Raw genomic sequence first — 21159 nt, 5'->3', positions numbered from 1 at the left:
CATCAAAAACTAGATGAGCACATTCATCCACCAGAAGCCACAATTAAAAATTCACTAGGTCCGGATTTTTATTTGGATCAAATCGCACACACTCATGAATACCAGTCCTATAAATATTCCGTATTTGTTTGTTTTCATCAAGATCGATGAATGATTCTCTAATGAAATCAATGTTTGTAAAAAATGCCATATTTCACAATGCTAAACAAAGTGAAAGAAAAAAATTCCCCAGATCTGCCAATTAATCCTGGATCAGGACCAAGATATAATGAAATCTTCTCTGGCCCATGTCCCGAGGTAATCCTGCTCACAGACAAACACAGATGAAGCACAGCGAGGAGGTGGGACACATTACGGATCCACCTCAGATCTGAAAAATGTTTTGCTGTTTATCCTCTGCTCATGAAGAAATGTTTAAAACCACCTTTACTCAGGAGCAGTTGTGGTGATGGTTATCGATATCGACTGATGTCTACCAAGATGTTAATGGTCATGATGGATTGTTGATTGTCTCATGTCCGTCCTGTGATGTACTGGTGACCTGTCCACTGTGTACCTCACCTCTCGTCCAATCAGCTGGGATGGCTCCAACCCCTTTGCAACCATAAACAGGACAATTGAATGAACTGGTATTGATAATGGATGGATTTGTGTGTTGTGATTCAAGAATTTTTTTAATCCATCACAGACAAGGATGACATAAAGTTTATTTGTAACAACAGTTCACAGTATAAAGATTTTGGAGGTTTTACAGTTGTAACATATGATTTAATATCTCCTATCATTTAACTGAGGATCTGTGCATGGTGGTTATTTATGTGTATCCTATAATGAGAAGGATTTAACTGTATCACATTATTCGTCACCACTTTATTTCTGAAGATGTATTTATTGAATAGGACAAAACAACAAATCAATCCTACTTATAACAGTTGTAGAATAAAACCATGTCATTAAAAAAGTTTAAAAATCTACAAAACATGAAAAATGAACTGTTAACAAGTTGTTTACAAATACATAGTAAAGTAAATAAGGTAGGAGACAGTTAACAGTAACAAAGTTTAGTCTCCCCAATCAAAAATCTACAGTGGACACAGAGTCTTGGTTATATGCCATGTCTCATAATGTGACGCTTCAAATCAGAGCCGTTCACGAGGTTTCGTCCACAAAGTTCACAAGTGTAAAGTTTATTTTGTGCGACTGAGGAACACAGGACTTCAGAAGCTCCATCTGCAGCTGTGAACTCACCTGAAAAACAAGAGAGATGAGTTTAGCCTGGTGTCATGTCACATTTCAAGTCAACAACTGCTACAACACAGTTTATTAAATAATGAGTAATGAATTAATGAAACAATTAATCAAGGGGTCAGAAAACTGTACGATTTTCAGGGGGTTAAGAGTCTTTGAGGTGTAACAGATGAAGTTTAATAGGACAGGGTGAGAAGAGTAGAGGTTAAAACTAAAATTGTAATTGCAAATGTTTGGCATTTTTACTGGAAAGTTTAAATAACTAAATTATTACCAACTACAAAGGGGCTTTCACTTGAACAATGTTCACTCACATATTGTCCTGGTTTTCTCAAACATTGTTCATACTATCTGGTGACTGGTATCAAGTCTAAATAATCAAAGCCATTAGTAAACATCAAAACTGAGGCAAAATTATGAATGCAATCTGTGTGTAACAGTAAGGTGGCTATGTTCTCTCCCCAGTTCTTGTTGTTTATTGGTCAGCAGGATAAAGCAAAAACTACAGGACAGATATCCACGCAACTTGTTGGAAGCATGTGACACTTTCTTTTACATTGTTTGACATTTTCCACTAAATTCCCAGGGAATCGTTTTTGGATCTGTCAGGTTTAGGGGACTGATTTCTGAAGTGTCTGAAGACACCTTTGCATAGAAAGCAATGAGTTTGTGTTGGACTTCAATAGATATATTGTGGTTAATTTAAATTCTTACTTTTGTCCACACGTGGAATGTTGGACTCCTCAATGTTGTCTCCCTCCTCATGATCCCGATCTTTGCATCCGCTCTCGCCGTCTTCAGTCATCACTTCATCTTCTTTGTCCTGCTGCTCCCCAAGCTCATCCTCGTCTTCCTCCTTGCAGCAGACTTGCGGGTACGATGCCTCCTTCAGATATTCATTCTCAAGCACAGGCATTTCTCCATATAGGTCCGATAGCTCCTCACCATATTCCCTATGGCTCACTCGTTCCTCTTTGCAGTGTGTTGATGAGAATCCTGAGCTCTCCTCATGGTTTGTGTTCAGTTGGACACATGTGGGAAGAGGCGTTAGTGAAGGACTTTCACATTTTAAATCCTCCTGGCTCCTGATGTTATTCCCCTGCACGGGACTTTTCTTTGCCTCTGAATCATATTTAATTGTCAGTTTTTGGGCCAAAGAGATTTTACGATCTTCGTCCAGCAGCTCACTTAGAACATTATCTAGAACCTTGGTCTCCATGTTCAGCTCTTTCTTGACTGTTCTCTCCTGCTCGGCCTTGTTGTGCATCTTGCGGACGCTGCTATCCTCATCCAACACAAGGATGTGACGCAGTATTTTTTCTTCTGCTCTCAACTCAGTGTTTGACGTTCTGCGCTGCAGCGTCTTAAAACTTATCTTGGACTCTTTTTTACCAATCCTCTCATCATACGTTGCTGAGCTCCTCTCGGCTGCCTTCTCTCTTTGGCGTGTGGACATTGCACTGTTTTCCTCACTGCCTCTCACTTTGAGTTGGGCTTGGTTCACGTTCCTCTCTTTCTCTGAACCGCCGCATTCCTCAGACTGGTCATCTGCGGTGTTTCCTTTGCCGACATTTATTTCTACCGTCTCTTCGATCATCTGTCCCTTTGCAGTCTCCTGCTCATGCTTCAGACATGCTTCCTTCAACTGTAGCGTTTCAGCATGTGGGTGTTTCATTCCAGTGTGAGTGCTGAGGCCGTGCCAGGTGCGAAACCCTGCAGGGCAATATCTGCACTTGAGCCTTTTTGAAGTATCTGCGGCTTCATGAGATGAACCAGTAGCAATGTTATTTTCTGCCGGATCTGCAACTCCTGTTTCATGTGGAACTTCATTACAGCCTGTGACAAACTCCATGTTAACATCCCCCCTCTTGCTGTTGTGCTGCTCAGAGTTTGATAACAGTTCCTCCTCTTCTTCTTCCTCTTCCTCTTGTATTCTACCACCCTGTGCCTCTAGCTGATCAAGGCTGACCTGACCCACAAGCTCATGGTTCCTCTCAACCTGTATAAAAGAAAAGCAAACAACTTAAATCAAACTTACAAAAGAACTAATTTACCCATTTCTACCACATCCCTCTTGAAAAACAAAAAGTGCAACTGAAGTAGCATTATGTGAGCGTTACAATAAGACTGACCGGAACATATTTAAGACCTAGTACGTATTATGTTAACATATGAAGACTTTGTAAGGCCTGGAATTATTTTTAGACTTTTAGATTGTTTTCATTTATGATTGAATTTAAGTAGTGTCGATTCTGCTGCACCTGTTAGTGTTGAAAATCACTATTGCCAGATTTTAACAGGTCACATTTATTTGGCTTTACGTAACAGATTTGCCCCGTGTCCAGTGGAATGGCTCCTGAAACAAAGAAGCTGCCTACGTTTTCCTCTCATTTCTAAAATTCCTGTACATTCAAAGTGGATAATGTATCATTTCAGACACAAAGGAATTCCTGCAGGTTTAGAGACAAATCCTCACCTGATGCTTATCGCTCAGGTGTGCCTCTAAGTCGCTCAGCAGAGTGCAGTCGAAGTAGCACAGCCGACACTTGTAGGGTTTGGCGTCATCGTGCTTCATCATGTGCGAACTCAGGTTTGCAGCACTACCGCTGGAGAAAGTGCATTTGTGACAGCGGAAGATGATGCCCTGGAGGTAACGGGACAGCCTCGGGCGACGCACCTCTATCGGCACAACGCGCTCCTCTGAAAACAAGAGAAACGAAAACATTCACTCAAACGTGTCAAATAAGGATTTCAGTGGACTGGGAATGATGGATCCTGTCAAGTGTCTATCGTACCACGATGTAGGACGATGTGATCAATCATGTTATTCTTGTTCTTGGTCTGGTAGAGGCAGAGCGGGCAGCGGAGGTCCCTCAGATGAGTCGGTTCTGACTGAAATGTAGAGTGACCAGCCTCCATGTGCATCTCCAGGGTTTTCCTGATAAACGATAGAACAACCAGGTGATGCGGATGTGAGTCAGAGAGTGACGGAGAATCTGTTAACTCAAAGTTTATGTTGACATAATCATCGTAATTATGTTTCCCTTTTAACTCACAAGATTCAGATTCAATGTTTTGAAATTTTACAATTTACAATATTTACATCTACAATATGCCTAAACTACCTGTTCACGTTATAGTTCACTATATTTACTTTATTATATTTAAGCGTCTGGACTTTATGGCACTCCCTGAAAAACAAAATACGAGGAAAACAATTTTAGTGTCTGCAGTGTCTCTGGGACATTAACTAATTTTGCTCCGTTTTTGAAGAATATCTTGGATTTCAAACACATCAATGAGAAGGATTTTTACATAAAGAGAATTCCTCATTGTGGAGGTAACTCACCTTAATCCAGTGAAAAATTCACAGTCCTTACACCTGAGGATCTTCTTCCCGTGGCGGTTTAAGTAATGTCGTCGCACACTGGAAAGGTGTCCAGTGCTGAAACTGCAGAACTCACAGTGGAGCAAACAGCTCTCGGGTAAATTGGTTTCTTGCACCTTGGCTTTGGAGACACCACGAGTCTGCGCCATCAAGCTGTAGTGGTTCAGCTGCCGCTGCACATCTGGAGGCTCCAGGTACAGTGATCCTGTCACACAATAACAAACCACAGACTGTCAGTGCGGCAGCCAAAGCCACACGTGTGCATTTTATATCCATTTCGACAGATATGTGGTTTATATAAGTGGGATGACTTGCTTTCAATCATTTCAACTTCTTCTTCAGGTTCAGGCGAATTGTTGTTTTCCTCTGATAGTTGAGGAGGCTCCTGGTTGTTTCTCTGTGAGTTCTCCTCATCTTCGTTATAAGTCTCCACATCGTCCATAAGCACATCTAAACATCCAGCAGCAATAGACAGGGAACGAAAGACAAAAACACATGATGAAATATCTCAAAGCAACTGCTGTGTAATCTGTGCAAAGGACTGATGGATTTATATTAACTAACTACACTTAATGCTAACGCCAAGAATGAGTGTTCAAACATAAACCAGATGACCTCCACAACTTTTTCACTTTATTTTCACAACATAGTAAAACCTTTACAGTGGGTAAAATGAAAATATCTATATGATATATAAAATATATATGAAATAACAATATCATACATGTCAAACATTTCCTTTGATGCTTTCAACGACTAATTCATTAATACTTTAATAAATTCCTCAGGTGAAAGTGAAGACACCTGATGAATCAATGATACATCAATCATCGTCGTGGATGCTCACCTTGATGTTTTCTGATGAAATGACTCCTCCACAGGCCAAAGACGGTCGTCCGATAGGCACAGAAACTACAGAGGTACGGCCTGAGGGTCCCAGATTTGTAGACGACGTATTCATCAATGCTGTAGAGATTGAACAGAAATAATTCAGATGGTCACAAATAGCTCATGAAGAGTTCTGGACATAAAGGAAGTCACATTTGTAAAATGTTAATATTGTACTGTTGAAGAGAATACTAACAATTCTAAATTAATGAAACTGTTAACATATTGATTATATTTGATTGTATTAATTACTAATTACAGAATTTAATTAGCTTTGTAAAGCAATTGAAATGTGTGTAAAGTACAGTGAAACCATCGGGGGGGCTCTAACACATGTAAGTAGTGTGTAATAAAAGAGCAGTCATTTTTTACATAAGCAGATAAAATGATGGACCAATTTTTAAAAAATTCTTACTTGTTCTTCAATAGTGAGGTAGACCGTTTGTCCAGTTTCTTGATGGCTGCCAGTGCCGCGTGGCTGCGCTCATGTGAGCGCAAACCTTTCAGGGACATGAACGTCCGTCGACACTGTCGGCAAGTGCGTTTGTCTTCGATCGATTCCTCTGGCAGCTCTGTATCAGTGAGTCTTGAAGGCGACGGCAGAGAACCTGTTTGCAGAGTTAACGTCTTCTCTGGCGTCGCATTCCAATGAGTCAGGTCCTGCACAGATTCTGACATGGGCGACTCATCTCGTTGAATCTGAAAATTAAACACAGCAAATTAAAAACTTACAAGTGTAGGTGAAAAGAAGATGATGAATGAAAATGCTTATGTGGGCAGAGTTAACTCACTTCATTGGATGGGGCCTCTGGTGTTGTCGTCCTGACAACTGATGCCGTTGACTTTGCATCCATTGCCGTTGTCTTCATAGTTGCCTCATGGTGTTCCAGGTGGTAACACAGCTTCCTGATTCCAATTATGTGTTTGCTGCAGTGGTCACACTTGTAAACTCCTGGGGTCTTTATTGTTCTTCGCTTTAACACTGTAAAGTCCATTTTAAAGTTGGAGCTATGAAAGTTGGTGTAATGGACAATGAGCAGCTGATATGAGTCAAATGCTAAGTTTGTACACTTCTTACATCTAACCCTTTCTTCGGATGGAGCTTTAGGCGTGTAGTATTTGCGTTTGTTATACCTCTCCAGCTGCTTGTATATGCGGAATGCATCCAACTTGTGCATGTTTTTGTAGTGACAGTGCAGGTACTTTCTACATATTCCTACATAGGAACACATGTCACACTTGTACATAATTTCATTGTTTTGTTTGGACACTTGCTGTTTTTCAGGAGAGCCTAGCTGTAGATTCAGGTTCCTTTTTGTGGTGTTCACTGGGGAAGATTTCATTTGTAAAGAGGAAGTCTCTGATGTTGAGCTCCTGGAGCCTTCGTCAGGCAGTTTTTCAGTTTCAGCTGAAAGTTCAGAAGCTGCTGGTTTGGCCCGTTTGTGGCTCCTCTCACAATGGATTTTCAGCTGCATCAACGATGCATGAATTTGTGGACAATTTTTACACATGAAGCCTTTATGCTTTGAACCTTTACCCGTCCAACACTGGACCATGTCGGTTTCGAATATTCTGTCTGTTTGAAGTTCGTCTGCTCTGACTATGAGAGCAGGATGCATCATTTGGCAGTGAGTGAGCGTTCCATGGTAGCTAGCGTTAACATAGGGACAGCTCGGACACCTATACACTAATATCTTGCCGTCTTCTCCTGTTGTACTAGACTCAGAAGTGTTTTCTGGTTGCTCTGTTGAAGGGCAGTCAGAGGACGTTGGCGCTTTGACGTTCTGGTACACGGGTGCAAAGTATTTCAAGAGGGAGCGCTTTCCGTGTTTATTAGTATAATGGCGTGCAAGATGCTTTTTGGTGAAGTACGACTTCGGACACAAGGCACACTTGTATACACAATCCTTAAACTGTGAATAAGATGAATTCCTGTGGTTAACACGCAAGTGGCGACTGAGCCCAATTTTTGTGCTGCAAGTATAACTGCACAGCTGGCACTTCAGCACTGGATATTTTTTCTTATGCAAGAAGGAAGCCTTTGACACTGATCCCAGAGAGCTGTAGGTGATGGGTTGGTGTAGTTTTCTTACAGCTGACGGTTTGAGCACGCTGTTTGGCACAGTGTTCGGATCGGTCTTGTTATGCTCTCCCTCACAGTGCTTGTTCAGCTTCTCCAGAGTTGCACAGATTTGAGGGCAGGTTTCACACAAGTAGCCGCTGAATCTTGAGGTGTCCCCTGAGCCTTTTTTTGTTAAACAGAAGTTCCACCTGCGTAGATGCATTTCATCCATGTAATGACTGTCTGCCCTGGACTCAGAGTCAGGATGCCTCATCTGGCAGTGAGTTAAAACTCCATGATAGCTGGTGTTGATGTAAGTACAATGCGGACAACTGAATACATGCATGCTTGCTGGAGCATCAATTTCAGCATGTGGGTGTTTCATTCCAGTGTGAGTGCTGAGGCCGTGCCAGGTGCGAAACACTGCAGGGCAATATCTGCACTTGAGCCTTTTTGAAGTATCTGCAGCTTCATGAGATGAACCAGGTGAGTCACTGTGTCCGAGAGGAACTTGGTAGGTGTCGAATGGTTCTGGCATTTCAGTCTGGTCTTCCACAATGTGTGGACTTGACTTCTTGGTTGTGATGACGTTCAGGACGGAGCCGTCTTCTTTCACAGACCAGGGATGCACAGCCCGGCAGTGGCGTGTGACACTTGACATTGAGCTTCCTTCAAACGAACACGCTCTGCACGAATACGTCTTAGTGTCATTTTGTCCCAATCTTCCATCACCATCACTCACGTCACCCGTGTGTGTCGTTTTAGGCTTTTTTCTCTTTTTAGGAACTAATGAATCGGGACCGACATATAACCTGGTGGAAATGTACTCGAGGCTGACTTTACGTTTTGGATGTTGTTCCTGGCTGTGCTGAAACAATGCTGCTGCATTATTGTGGGAGAAGACACACCTGTCACAGTGATACCCTGACTCCAACATCCCTTGTCTATAACACACTCTCAAAATATCAGTTGTCCTGCGATTTGTCCTGTGAATCTTCAACATGTGCCTCCTCAACAGATTCAAGTACTGAGTGCTGTATGTGCATCTATAACACTTGAGGGTCCTCTGTGTCTTCGTGGCCGCCACTGAGGACGACGCTGACACAGACGAGCATTGAGCCAGTGTTTTTACTTTTTTCTTCCTGTCCACTTTTTCCAGAGGGGATGCGCTATCTTCTTGGCTTGCAGACGTTTCCGGAGGCGATTCCTCCATCTGCTTGAGAAGCGTGTAAGTATATTGTTGGATTTCTTGGTTCTTAACCACAAACCCAGGATGTCTGCTGATGTAATGCCTCAATACTTGGCTCACGCAATTATGTCTGTAGTTGCAAAAGTGGCAGAAAAAACATTCTCTGTCGCCTTCATTCATGAGCGGGAGAGGTAGACGAAAAGATGTGGATGAGTCCTTTGAGTGAGACGTTTTAATTTTTGCACAAATCAGCTCTGTGTGTCTAAGAATAGATTCATGGTTTGCATTCAGGTCCAGGTGAACTTTGGCTTGATGGTTCATAATTCCTTTTAAACTTACATTTCCAAAGTTGCACTTTTGGCAGTAAAACAAGTTTTCTACACATTCATAGGGATTAACTTCCGTCTTGGAGGCAGCCGCTGTGTTAGCTTCTTCATTCTGCCGTTTTCTTTCCTTCCACACCTCAACTCTTTCACTAGATTTAGAATTAGAAGACGCAGCACTTGTTGAGGTCTCGGCTTCACGTTGCAGTTTCTTTTTTTGCAACTTGTTATTATACCACCAGACCTCCTCAGTACCCGTTAGTCCGAGATCAGCGTGTTTCATGTTATGATGAGCAACGACGCTTCTGATGTTGGCATTTGAAAAGGTGCAGAACTGGCAGTAAAACACTTTATCGAGTGAGCTGGAGGATGAACCGTCGATTCCCACAGACAGCTGCCTGTTCCATTTGCTAGGTGTCTTTGTTCTCTTTTTGCCCGCTGCAGATTTAACTAACTCTGTTTTGCTAGATTCTGAACGAGTCTTAGGCGTGTCTGTTGTGTTCTTCAGAGTCATTAAAGACGGTGAAAACTTCTGCTGAGACTCCTCAGCTTTGCTTTTTTCCATTTTGGAAGAACTGGAGACGTCCTTCTGAGGTGTAGAGTTCTCCGTTACATTCGATGAATTCTCAAGTGTCGTCTGGGAGGTGGTTTGTGATACGACAGAAGCCGACTGTTTGATTTTGTTGATCGTTATTGTTTCATCTGGATGTTTTTTCTGATAGTGGACGTGCATACCGACAGCTGACTTATGACTAAAATTACAGCTGCTGCAATGATACAAAACCACACGCTCTCCTCTGGAGGTAGAGTGTAGGGGCGAGGGGGCATTTTTTAATTCCTCAGGTTGTGCATCTGCGTTTTTGGGAGAAATCCCCTCTGATGTTTCTGGGCTGTGCGTTTTCCCACATGTTTTCAACTGTGACGATCCATCTTGGCATCCAGTCACTGTATATTTGCAGTAGAACAAGGAATTATCCGCTTTATGTTTTGGGTGCTTTTCTTTGTAATGTTCTGTCAGGGCTTTCAATTCATTGCTAATGAACCTACACACAAAACATTTGTAAACCAGCTCACAGGAATGCATCATGAATACCTTTGGGGCGTCTGGATGATTTTCTGTGTAGTGTCTCTTCAGTTCGGTTTCAGATAAAAACTCAATGGGACACTCCAGGCAGCGAAAGGTGACGCTCTGATCACTGGGATCCTGAATGTACACGGCGCTACATCTTATATAAGGGTGGTCGCTCTGGTAGTGGAAGGACATGCGTCTCATGACAGCATCACTGTAGTCACAGTGCTTGCAAAAATAAATGGTTGGGTTTTCCGCATCTCTATTTAGGAGATTAACCTTCTTTTCGTCTTCATCGTCGCTAAATTCAAATGAAAAGTCAGTGCTGCTGGACGGTTGTTTACTTGCGTTCTCTTTCTCCGGGAGCTTCAACTCCCCTTTGTCCGACTTTGTTTTTTTAGCAGGGCAACTCTCCGGGCACTCCCGGCTGCTCCTCTTCTTGTAGATTTCATAATCTGAGTCTTTGCATTGTTCCTTGGGCTTCATCTCTGAGGGTAAAATGTTGTTATCTAGCAGAAAGTGGGTAGTTGGGGTTGCATTCAAATCAATCATGGACTTTGCGGTGACTTTAAACACACCACTGCTGCTTGGTTTGGGGTCTGAGGGAGATTGTTGCAGGAGCAGCGTTCCTTTGGTGCTGCTCGGAGACACTGGGCGCTCGGCGGACTTCACTGAGGGTGATCGAGATGCTGCTGTTAAGAATTTAGTGATGGTTTGCATTTGCAGCGGCCCCTTGTAAGTTTTCAGATCTTTTGACGAGTTAAGGATGCATGAAGATTTTGAGGTAGACATGACTGCACCTATTTCACTCTCATGGTTTTCAGAAACAATAGGACTCCTGGTCTGATCTTGATTCTCTGGCTTCTTAGCACACTGTTTCTCATGTTCGTTTAACTCATCCCGGCTAAGAGCTATAAAAGCACAGTGGTGACATAGATAAATACTTCCCGCATTGTTGCTTTCGTCGTCAGCTTCTTCTTCGTTGGACTCCGAGCCATGCTCGAAGGTCACATGCTGAAAAAGGGAGATCTTGGAGGTGAAGACGAGCGAGCAGTGGCTGCAGCAGAAAGACTTGACGGAGGATTCTTCGGGGGCAGGTTTCCTGTGCATCATGTGGCCAGAGACGGAAAAGATCATGGAATCTGAGGAGGAAGCAAAAGACAACACTGAACACTTCACTTGATTTAAATCACTGCACTGAATCAACACTCAATAACAAAACTGACAGTGATAAATACCTTCTGGCATCTTGCATCCCTCCTACACCCAGACCATTCTCTATAAACAGCTGTGTCGCTCCTGCGGTTTAAAATAATACGTGTGTTTTATCATAAGTTACTACTGAATGTTCAGAAACACACTTTCTGCAGATACTTACGGAAATCAGACGCTGACGTGAACGAATGCACTTTTCTTGTCAAGTATTTCAGGAAATTCCGATGAACAACAGAAACAACTATGATGGAGACAACTGAGGACGTCGGGAACTTGCAACCAGTGAAAGTTCAACAGGAAACCAACAGGAGAAGAGACTCGAAACGACGCGAGCCAGTGGAAATAAAAGAGCCAACGGGCTCACAACCCACCGACGCTACACACCGTGCCCCCTCACGCAGACGGACACACACAGGCTGAGGTTTAAGATGTGATTTCTACAGCCGCTGGTGTTGGAGACATGAAGACACCACACGTTTCCGCCATTTTTCCCGCGACTAGCGCTCTACCCACTTCCGGGGCTGCAACGAATCCTCAATGTCCTGCAACTGCACTTCCGCCCACAGTCAGCCGCTCTTCAAAATAAAACCAAGAGTAGGCGCTTGCACAGTGCTGTGCATGGTGAAATAAAATACAATTAAAAAAAATGATTTTGAAACTGTTGAAAAAGTTTCAGTTCATAGTAACAATGAATTCAAACTAATGAAAAATTTAAAAATTTAAAAGGATTTCATAAAAACAACAAAACAATTTTTTTTAAAATAAAACCCTATATCTTGTAGTGAAAGGAAAAAGCGATAATATAATATTATCCAGATATCGTGTTGATAATCATTTGATTAATTGAGCATCTAATAGTTTTAACAATATTGGATTATAATAAAAAAAAAAAACACACTAGTATATTTATTGTGAAATCGGAGGAAGCTTTAACCGGAAGTTCCCACCTTTGAGTTTATTTCATTTATCAAATCTTTTAAAAATCTCATTCATTCATCATCAGTCTAATAGAAATTCATTTTGTAAATAAAAATAATTGCAAGTATGATAAATGCAATAGTATAGAATCAAGACGATTTCTGTTTTATAAAATATCGATTTTGTTTCTCTTCTATTCTTTAGTTCTTTTCATGATAATATTTTTTCAGGATTATCATAATGATGGTTTTTATTATTATCAATAATCAATATACATCAGTTTATTGTGTTTTCTTCAGATTTCAAACGCCCTCTCGGTTGTCATTGGTTCCGGGTACGAACGTTGTTTCCTACGGAACAACAGTGGGCGTACGATAACAGGAAATCGCAGCAGTAGACCGGCAGCTGATTCGTCGCCTCTGTCCTCGAAAAACTCCTTATTCTGGTTAAAAACCATTAAACAAAAATAGAAGAGGAACCATTAAATATTGTGTCTTCTGTAACCGTCAGTGTAAGTTTATAAATCAGCCTTTGTTTCTGTCTCAGACGCGTTGAAGAATTCATTTCACCTTCAGTGCATTACATGGTTATAATATGAGCATGTGCGTTTTTTAACTTCTCCCAATAACTACACCGACAAGGATCACATTGATTAAGACACACACACACACACACACACACACACACACACACACAGCTCTCCTCTGACACACGAACACCTCAGTCTTTGTGCGGCTGATTCAGTGCAACACAAAAGAATTCACGTTCAAGCAAATCATAAAACAAAGCCACCGTGACACCATTGTGTGTGGACCTGTTTGTGTTTTCAGGTCTGCAGGACAATGTCAGTGTGACCTCAGGGAGTCACCATGCTGCAAGCCAAGCTGACTGTAAACTTCCTGAGGAGGATTCACCGTGGAGCCTGTTCCCCCTGTCTGTACCCTCTGTCAGACCACTTCCTTCACGAGGAAGCAACAACCAGGACTAAACATGGACTCCACTCAAACTCCAGCGTGTTAGGAAGAGTGTTTCACAGCCGGGGCGCGATCCGTCCATTGGTCAGACTGCATGAAGCTCGGCATCATGGGAGAAGATCCTTCAGTCTGTCTCCTGCTGCCATTGTGAATTCAGCTCCAGCTCCTGTCCAGCCATACCTGCGACTGATGAGGCTCGACAAACCCATTGGTTTGTACATTCAGATGCTGCAGGGCACTTTGTTCCTCTTGTCTGTGAAACTGTTCTTTATGACTCTGGCTGTAGGTTTGGGATCATTGTCTTGCTTCAGAATTATTCTGGGACCGATCAGGTACTTCCTTGATGGTGCTGAATTGGCACAAACCAGTTTAAAATCAATTATGATACTGTTTTAGTATTTTTATTCTTTTATTTCAAACTTTTCGTGTTTTGAAAGATTCTGTAATTGGCATTTTCGGGACGACCTTTACAAACAAATAATTATATGATCAGTTTAAATTCTTTACTATGTTACCCCTTTTCTGTCTGCAGTTTAAGTGTGTTGTCTGTTTGTATTGTAGGAACTTGGCTGCTCTACCTCCCGTGTACATGGAGCATTGCTCTGGCTGCAGACCCTGGATGCCTCCCAGATCTGGGCATGCTCACTCTGTTTGGTACAGGTGCTCTGCTAATGAGAGGAGCCGGCTGCACCATCAACGACATGTGGGATAAAGACTTTGACACAAAGGTATACAGTACTGTTGGTATTAGTTAATAATATAATTATTTTATTATTATCATGTTGTTGGTTTATTCAATGTTCTTGTTTTATCTGTGAGATTGTGTTATGAAAGGTGCTCAATAAATGAAGTAGTTATTATTAATGATATGTTTTTGTGCAGGTGTCCAGGACAGCCACTCGACCCATTGCCTCGGGGGCAGTTTCTCGAATGCAGGCACTGGTCTTCTTGGGAGGACAGCTCTCTCTTGCACTTGGGGTTCTGTTATGTCTCAACTACTACAGGTACCAGCAACAGTCAGCGTGTTATGGGAAATAATCTGTTGAGCTTTGATTTTAGTTTATTCGCAATTTGAAAAGATTGTATGTTCAAATTCAAAAATTTAGTTGTTGCTTCGTTGTTAATTAAAGGTTTAACAGTGTTTGACTCAAAGTTTTCATAATGCTCCTTACAGCATCGCTCTGGGTGCTGCTTCATTATCTCTCGTTGTCTCCTACCCACTGATGAAGAGGATCACGTACTGGCCACAGTTTGTGTTAGGTAATTGTTGTACTGTTCTATACGGTACAAGATTATCATCGTTTCTTGCTTCTAAAGTCAACGCTTCCTCCTTTTATCCTGTTTAGGCCTTACCTTTAACTGGGGGGCGCTGCTCGGCTGGTCTGCTGTTCAAGGCTCCTGTGATTGGTCCGTGTGCCTCCCGCTGTATTTCTCAGGAGTGATGTGGACACTGATTTACGACACCATATATGCTCATCAGGTGAAGCACAGGGCTTGATGGATCTCTGTAGTTCTTATTTGTGCTTAATATAAAATTATATGACATTAAGTCTGTTAGGAGCTCACATTTAGTGAAGAAATACTTCATTCACTTTTAAACCATAGATTCACAGATTTTAACCGACCTTGTTGAAATGTTGTTTTCGATGATTTTTGAGGGACAATTTATCTGTGAGTTACTGTTTTTTGCTGCTCTGACACTGTCTGTCACTCTCAAAGTAAAATCATATTGATTGAGACTGAGCTCCTTCTGCTCTGTATTCGATAACTAGGATAAGGAGGACGACATCAAGGTAGGAGTAAAATCTACTGCGCTGAGGTTCCAGGAGCAAACCAAACCCTGGCTGAGTGGCTTTACAGTCGCCATGATGTCAGGACTGGTTTTAGCCGGTGCCAATGCTGAACAGACTCTCCCTTACTATGCTGTACTGTCTGCAGTGGCCGTCCACATAACACACCAGGTAAGGGACTTGTTGTTGACATCACAATATAGTATTGGTTTTGTGGAAATGTAAATGTGAAATGTATGTTTCTTTTTATGATCCTAACCAAACATCCCATATTTACTATTCTCTCCTTTAGATTTACACACTGGACATCAACAAACCGGAGGACTGCTGGAAGAAATTTGTCTCAAACAGAAATTTGGGCCTGTTGTTATTTTTAGGGATTGTTGCCGGAAATCTATGGAAAGACAGAAGAGAGACTTTGCTGCAAAACGAAGATACGCTCAGCTAAATGACAATCAATGCACAGTATATTTTATTAAATTTAGAGTACTTCACATGCAGTACTACATATGTGCAGTGTCTTTTTTGCATTTTTACAAAGCTCCATGGCTGATCATGTTTTATAAGATTAACTCACACAGTGAACTTCATCGTCAGAAAATGTTTTTTATTAATTTATAGTTGTTGAGCTTTATTACTCAGATAACTCTGGATGATTGGTTGTTATGGTACAAAAAATGTAACGTCTTGTTACTGATCTTATGAATACCTTGAACCTGCATACATTTTTGAACACCAGGGGGCAGTATGATTCACCTAACAAATGTTCTGAAAGTCTCTGGTTTAAACAACTCAACTTGTCTCAGCTTGTTTAGCAGAGAACAGTGTTTTTATGAGGGTGTGATAAGAATCATCTCACCCTTTAATTTATGCAGAAATAGAAAAAAATAAAAATTATAACTTTCATCCCTGAAATCCAGTTCATTTAGCAGTAGTGAGACGTAGTAATAATGTATTGTATGAATTCCAGTTACATCCTATTCATTTCACTAATAATAATTTGAATAAAAGTGCTCTTGATTTTTCATATATTTCCCAAACCTATTTTTTTATTGAATTCCTTTCATATATTACATTCTTCACCAGAACATATGGAGCAGGAAATATTTTCTTCCTCTTGATATTGCTCCTCCAACCCCCACAGTTCAGTCATTAGTGTTATGCTTCAGAGTCATTGATGCTTCCTGTTCACCCTGTATTTTCCCTTATCTGCTCACTAACCAGTTTTCCCACTCCACCCCTCATTTCCCACCCACAGACCCGCAGGGAACATAAACAATTAAATATAGAAAACCGACAAGAACAAACACAATAATAAGTATTTAGATTGTATAATTACTCTCACTTCCACAACCTCTGCTCCCTCCTCCCAATGCAACAAAACTGTTTAACAGCACAAACGACAACAAAGAGCAAAAATAGAATGAAGTTACACAATTACAGAATCCCCATATTGAGGGTAACATAAAGGCCATTCATGGATTTTAATGAACAAACAAGCTTTTGATATTGTAGTGGAGCTGTTATAGGACAAGTAGGTGTGGTGGTTTGTTAACATGGCTGCTTTAGTGGTCTACCTCACTGTATTGAGTTTGAATAAGATAATAAGTAGAATCATATTACAAAGAGGAAACAGACCTACAAATGTAACAGACAAAAGTCTCAAGCCGGACATATTTCTTAATTCTACAGCAACAACGACACACGTAATGATCATTTGCGTGTTTACCCAGCCTACACACGTATACAGCAGCCTCCTCCATGTTGAAGAAAGCTTTGGGTGTAAGTACCTGTGTATATGGTAGTCTGCTTTCACTGCTGATGCCCAAGTCATAAACCCCACAAAGTGACCTAAGTGCAAACCATGCCACCACATTGAAAAACCGAAAGTCATGAACAAGGGGAAATGTTTGCTTCTCGTATAAACCATTCTACGCAGCCACAAAGCCGTGGTGACGTTCCATCGACGTGCAAACTGTGACATGCGGCTCGACGCCTCAGCGGTCCAGAAATCTCCATCAGATAAGTCGCTCCACTCTTGGGAGTCTCCTGATGAATTTTTGCAATTTCCAAACCCAGCTGCATTATTGAGGCATTCACTGATCTTCCAGTGAGAGTAATACCTGATCCTCAAAACCAACGCAAGAGCCCAAACCCAAAGGAAGCCACAAACAGAAGCAGAGCTACTGGGATCATAGATGTTTTGTTTTAGAAAGTGGACAAGACAAAACCTTACCAACTCCAACAATAACACCTGCATCAACTTCTGGAACACCACGCCCAGTGGACTGGGTGAAGGGCCGAGGCTGATTTCCTCCATGTGGGACACAAACTGTCTGTAGGAGCCCAGAGGGCCACCGAGCAGCGTGGTGACACTGAGGAAGTAGCTGACGAGAGGGAGAAGCAGGACACAACTCGTCTTTAGGGACGATGCTTTAAATGTGAACACAAGTTGTTTCTCGTGAACATCCATGGACACCGAGGTGATTCTCTGAGTGAGCAGCATCAAAGAGGACACCGCCAAAAACAACCTGAAAGTACAAGAGGTAATTTATTCTTTATAAGAAAGAGAAATACATTTTAAAAACCTGTGGCCTTCATGTTTGTATCCAGATATCCAGATTAGAAGTGTCCAGACACCGGTGTTGAAAGTTCCTCCTCCACACTAACAGTTCAGTCCATTTAGCAGCTGTTCTGGAGCTCTTGATCACATTAGTCATAATGGATGAGATGTCCTGGAAGAGCTCATGGAAAGCTTGGACCTCTAATGAGAACACTGTAATGTGGTTCAAGCTCAAGGACACTTTGTTTTGTGAAATCCAGAAATAAAAAACTTTTCCAGTCGGTGGAAAACAATCTGTCTAATAACAGAATTATAGAAAATACATTTCCAGTGGCTCCTTTATTTCATAGTCTGTGGGATGAAAACACCTGGGTATTGTAGTTTAAATCAAATATTACCAGAAGAGTGGTAAATTGTGCATTATTTTCGTTTAACTTTTAAATGCATTAATAATTATCCAGACCAATAACTTTATTATTCATAACGGATGCTGGATATGTTGGCAAAACATGAAGGCGTCACTGGACAGACTTTTTAACCAGTAGATTAATACCTCACGCTGACAGGCTCATTCAGGTAACATTCACCGTACTGTATAAGCAGGTGCCAGAAGGTTTGCCACAGCATCTGGATACCAAACGCCCAGATGTGGATGTTGCTGGGATCCACCGAGCCAATGAGCAGAATAAAGACAAAGGTGGACACAAACAGAAGAGAACTGTAGATCCCCATCGTGGCGACTGCCAGGACACATCCTCCAACAGTAACAAAGACGTACCTGTAGACAGAACAACAGAAAATGTGTCACGATTAGAGATTCAGATTCATCAAGAGCACATTAAAAAAAATAATGAATATCAGTAAATGTAAAAACAGTGGGCAGCACATTTCAGTTGGAGTAATTATACAAACCAATCTTATTGAACCTTTTAGAAACTTTATCCAAATATATATCACATAATGTGTTGACTGAAATATGTGATCTATTAAAAAGGTGCACAGAATAATAATTCTCCATCGCACACTGATGATTTACTTATATGTTGAATGAATCATTTGTATTTGTGATTACATACCTGTACCTCAAGGACAGATATCCACGTTTAGCAAAAAAATAAAACAAAAATGCGAAAGGCAGTGAAAAACATTGGTGCAGTAAAAACTGATGTTGTTCCATCAGTCGGCTGATTAGACCCATATCTGAATATCTGAATAACAAGTTGAATATTTCACAGACTAAAGAACAAACTGAAAGGAGGCGTTCTGTGATGACCGTCCTAATAAAGAGGTGAAATACTTGATGTACCTGGACGACTGTCTTTTCCATTCCACCTCTGTGTTGCATTAAAGTTAATCGTTTGTTTGCCGTCATCACACAACCCTGATAACGGTTCACTTTATCAGTACTAGGAAGCTTTTTGTGAATTCATATTTCAAAAACTGTAGCAACTAAAACTAGTCTGATTTACATACTCTCTACACATTATGGACATTTAATTATTTGACTGCCACGTCGGCATGTTTATTAGTCTGTCTCATATTTTAAAGACTTTAAATCCTGTCTCATGGAGGATTTACAGTATGTGCAAAGTGACAGCATTAATTCCCAGGGTTGAAAAATAGCAATAATAATGTGCGTTTACTCAAAGTACTTTAATGCTGTGACTGACTGCATTACATTTTAGAGGAAAATTATATAATTATATTTGCTACTGCACAACATTTATAAGACAGCTTGTTATTTTAGATAAAGGTTTCACTGAATTTTACCCTGGAGTGTTTTTTTGTGTATGGGGTACAGCAGGATATTTTGAGCTGCCCTCATTTAGATAAAATGTCAAAGGTGAGCTGGCTGACCTCTTTGGTAACGAGCTCGAGCCGAGTGGTACCAAAAGTCCAAACACAGAAAATAACCTATAGTTTATTTTAGTAATTTCTTGTATTAATAATAAGATTTTTTTTTTAAATCACCAGAATAGTTTTAAGAAAATCATAATGCAAAAAGAATGTGTATTTACTTATAGACAAATTTAATGATGTCCTCAAAGTTCTCAAAGTTCTTTTAGGATAAACATGTTTTGCTCCTGACCTGATTGCCTCACGACTGACTCATGTTTAAAAGCTGCTGCGAAGCAATAACTGCCAACAGCAAATCACATCTTAAGTTACTGACTGAACAAACTCCCAGAGAGAGAAAGGGCTGACAACACAATAACAGCTGTGTTATTCTGTTATCACTAATTAAACTGTTGAGTCATCAACATGGGTACAGGCAGAAATTCTGGGATCTATATGACAAACACTGAAAAAATGAATATCAAGGCTGCCAAATTTTTTATCAAACCATCAAAGCAGTATGGAAAAATTATAGCTGTCATGAATTCTCAGCATTTTACCGTATTTCTTAAATACTTTCATGCATCAAATTAAGATGATGTGTCTTTATTGATTTGCATTGTCTGTCAATGATTTTATATTATTATATTTTCTGAATTTGTGTAGAAACACAATATTTTATCTCGGTTCCTTTCTTTGCTCTAATCAATATTTTCTTTATATTCCCCCAAATAGATCTTATAAAGTGTGGTAAACTATCTTCAAATAGTTTTCCCTATCAATCTCCACCCAGTTTCCCATAATGACAGAGCGAACACATACTTTCAGGACCTTTGAGAGTGATTACATCTACAGTTCTATTGGTTATGACCCGACAAGCTTTGCACACATGGATTTGGGGATTTTTCTCTGACAGACAAACCCACTGCATCTCATCTCATTGGGTTCACACATCCCTCATCACCTGATTCTAAGGCACAAGCTTACCATGCTTTTCCCCCGTCCTCTCATTGACCTCATTGGCACAGTCCTCGGAACTTTGAGTTCTAGAAAATGATCCGCTTGCAAGTTTCCAGGACGTGCTTCATGTCTGGCCTCTGTGTTATTGTGGCATTCGATTCTGGAAACTTCCTCCCCAGGTCAGCTGTAAGGTCACAGCAGTCTTGTGCTGTTGCTTGCAGGCCAGAGAAGGTTCTGGTTCTGGCAGCTGATGTTGGTTTCTCTCCAGCTCTGATGAAAGAAACGTTCTATTCACTGGGTGGAGGCTTGCTGTGTCTCATCCCACTACAGATAATGTCTGCTGTGGCCTTTGGGACTTGGCCATGGCACCCAGAGCCCTTGCCTGGAGCTGCTGAATATGTTCTCCATGAACGACTTCTTCAGGCACAGAGGACATGCTGGTTCTATTATTTTTCAAGAGGAACAGAAATGTTACTCCGTCAGTAAAACACAAAGAGAAATCCAGTCTTGGCCTGATATATAATGAATAAACTGTTGTAAACATCTGGTATCAAGATGATTTTCACATGTTTCAACTATTAATTTGTTTTTAGTTAAACTGCCAACGCACAAGAAAACACAAGAGGAATGCAAACAGCTCTTTATGTGAATGACTGAGAATCTTCACAGATTTATTTATGTGCTTATAGTAATACTGTTTGTTGCTTGTATAGGATTAATAAAATCATACTACAAG

The 21159-nt window shown here is 41.0% G+C and overlaps 3 protein-coding genes across 3 annotated transcripts; 1 reads left to right on the top strand and 2 right to left on the bottom strand.

The window, feature by feature from the left end:
- Window positions 1-687: 687 nt before the first annotated feature.
- Window positions 688-11926, bottom strand: LOC109637100 (zinc finger protein 462-like). Its single transcript, XM_020099248.2, has 11 exons — window positions 11546-11926; window positions 11406-11466; window positions 6316-11309; window positions 5940-6223; window positions 5484-5602; window positions 4952-5086; window positions 4598-4841; window positions 4044-4186; window positions 3725-3948; window positions 1963-3247; window positions 688-1248 (listed from the first exon to the last, which is right to left on the bottom strand). Exons 2-11 carry the CDS (start codon window positions 11413-11415, stop codon window positions 1106-1108), a joined length of 7581 nt encoding a protein of 2526 aa, XP_019954807.2. The 5' UTR covers window positions 11416-11466; window positions 11546-11926; the 3' UTR covers window positions 688-1105.
- Window positions 11927-12671: 745 nt separating this feature from the next.
- On the top strand, window positions 12672-16091 carry coq2 (coenzyme Q2 4-hydroxybenzoate polyprenyltransferase). Its single transcript, XM_020099124.2, has 8 exons — window positions 12672-12811; window positions 13131-13485; window positions 13836-14002; window positions 14157-14278; window positions 14449-14534; window positions 14621-14754; window positions 15047-15235; window positions 15357-16091. The coding sequence occupies exons 2-8, from the start codon at window positions 13170-13172 to the stop codon at window positions 15510-15512; spliced, it is 1170 nt and encodes a 389-aa protein (XP_019954683.2). The 5' UTR covers window positions 12672-12811; window positions 13131-13169; the 3' UTR covers window positions 15513-16091.
- A 288-nt stretch (window positions 16092-16379) lies between these two features.
- On the bottom strand, window positions 16380-20665 carry mboat4 (membrane bound O-acyltransferase domain containing 4). Its single transcript, XM_069523440.1, has 3 exons — window positions 20451-20665; window positions 18181-18405; window positions 16380-17595 (listed from the first exon to the last, which is right to left on the bottom strand). The coding sequence occupies exons 2-3, from the start codon at window positions 18357-18359 to the stop codon at window positions 16638-16640; spliced, it is 1137 nt and encodes a 378-aa protein (XP_069379541.1). The 5' UTR covers window positions 18360-18405; window positions 20451-20665; the 3' UTR covers window positions 16380-16637.
- Window positions 20666-21159: the final 494 nt, after the last annotated feature.

This window comes from Paralichthys olivaceus, chromosome 4 (genome assembly GCF_024713975.1).
Source record: "Paralichthys olivaceus isolate ysfri-2021 chromosome 4, ASM2471397v2, whole genome shotgun sequence".
Classification (NCBI taxonomy): Eukaryota; Metazoa; Chordata; class Actinopteri; order Pleuronectiformes; family Paralichthyidae; genus Paralichthys; species Paralichthys olivaceus.
This window is presented reverse-complemented; position numbering and strand designations above follow the sequence as displayed.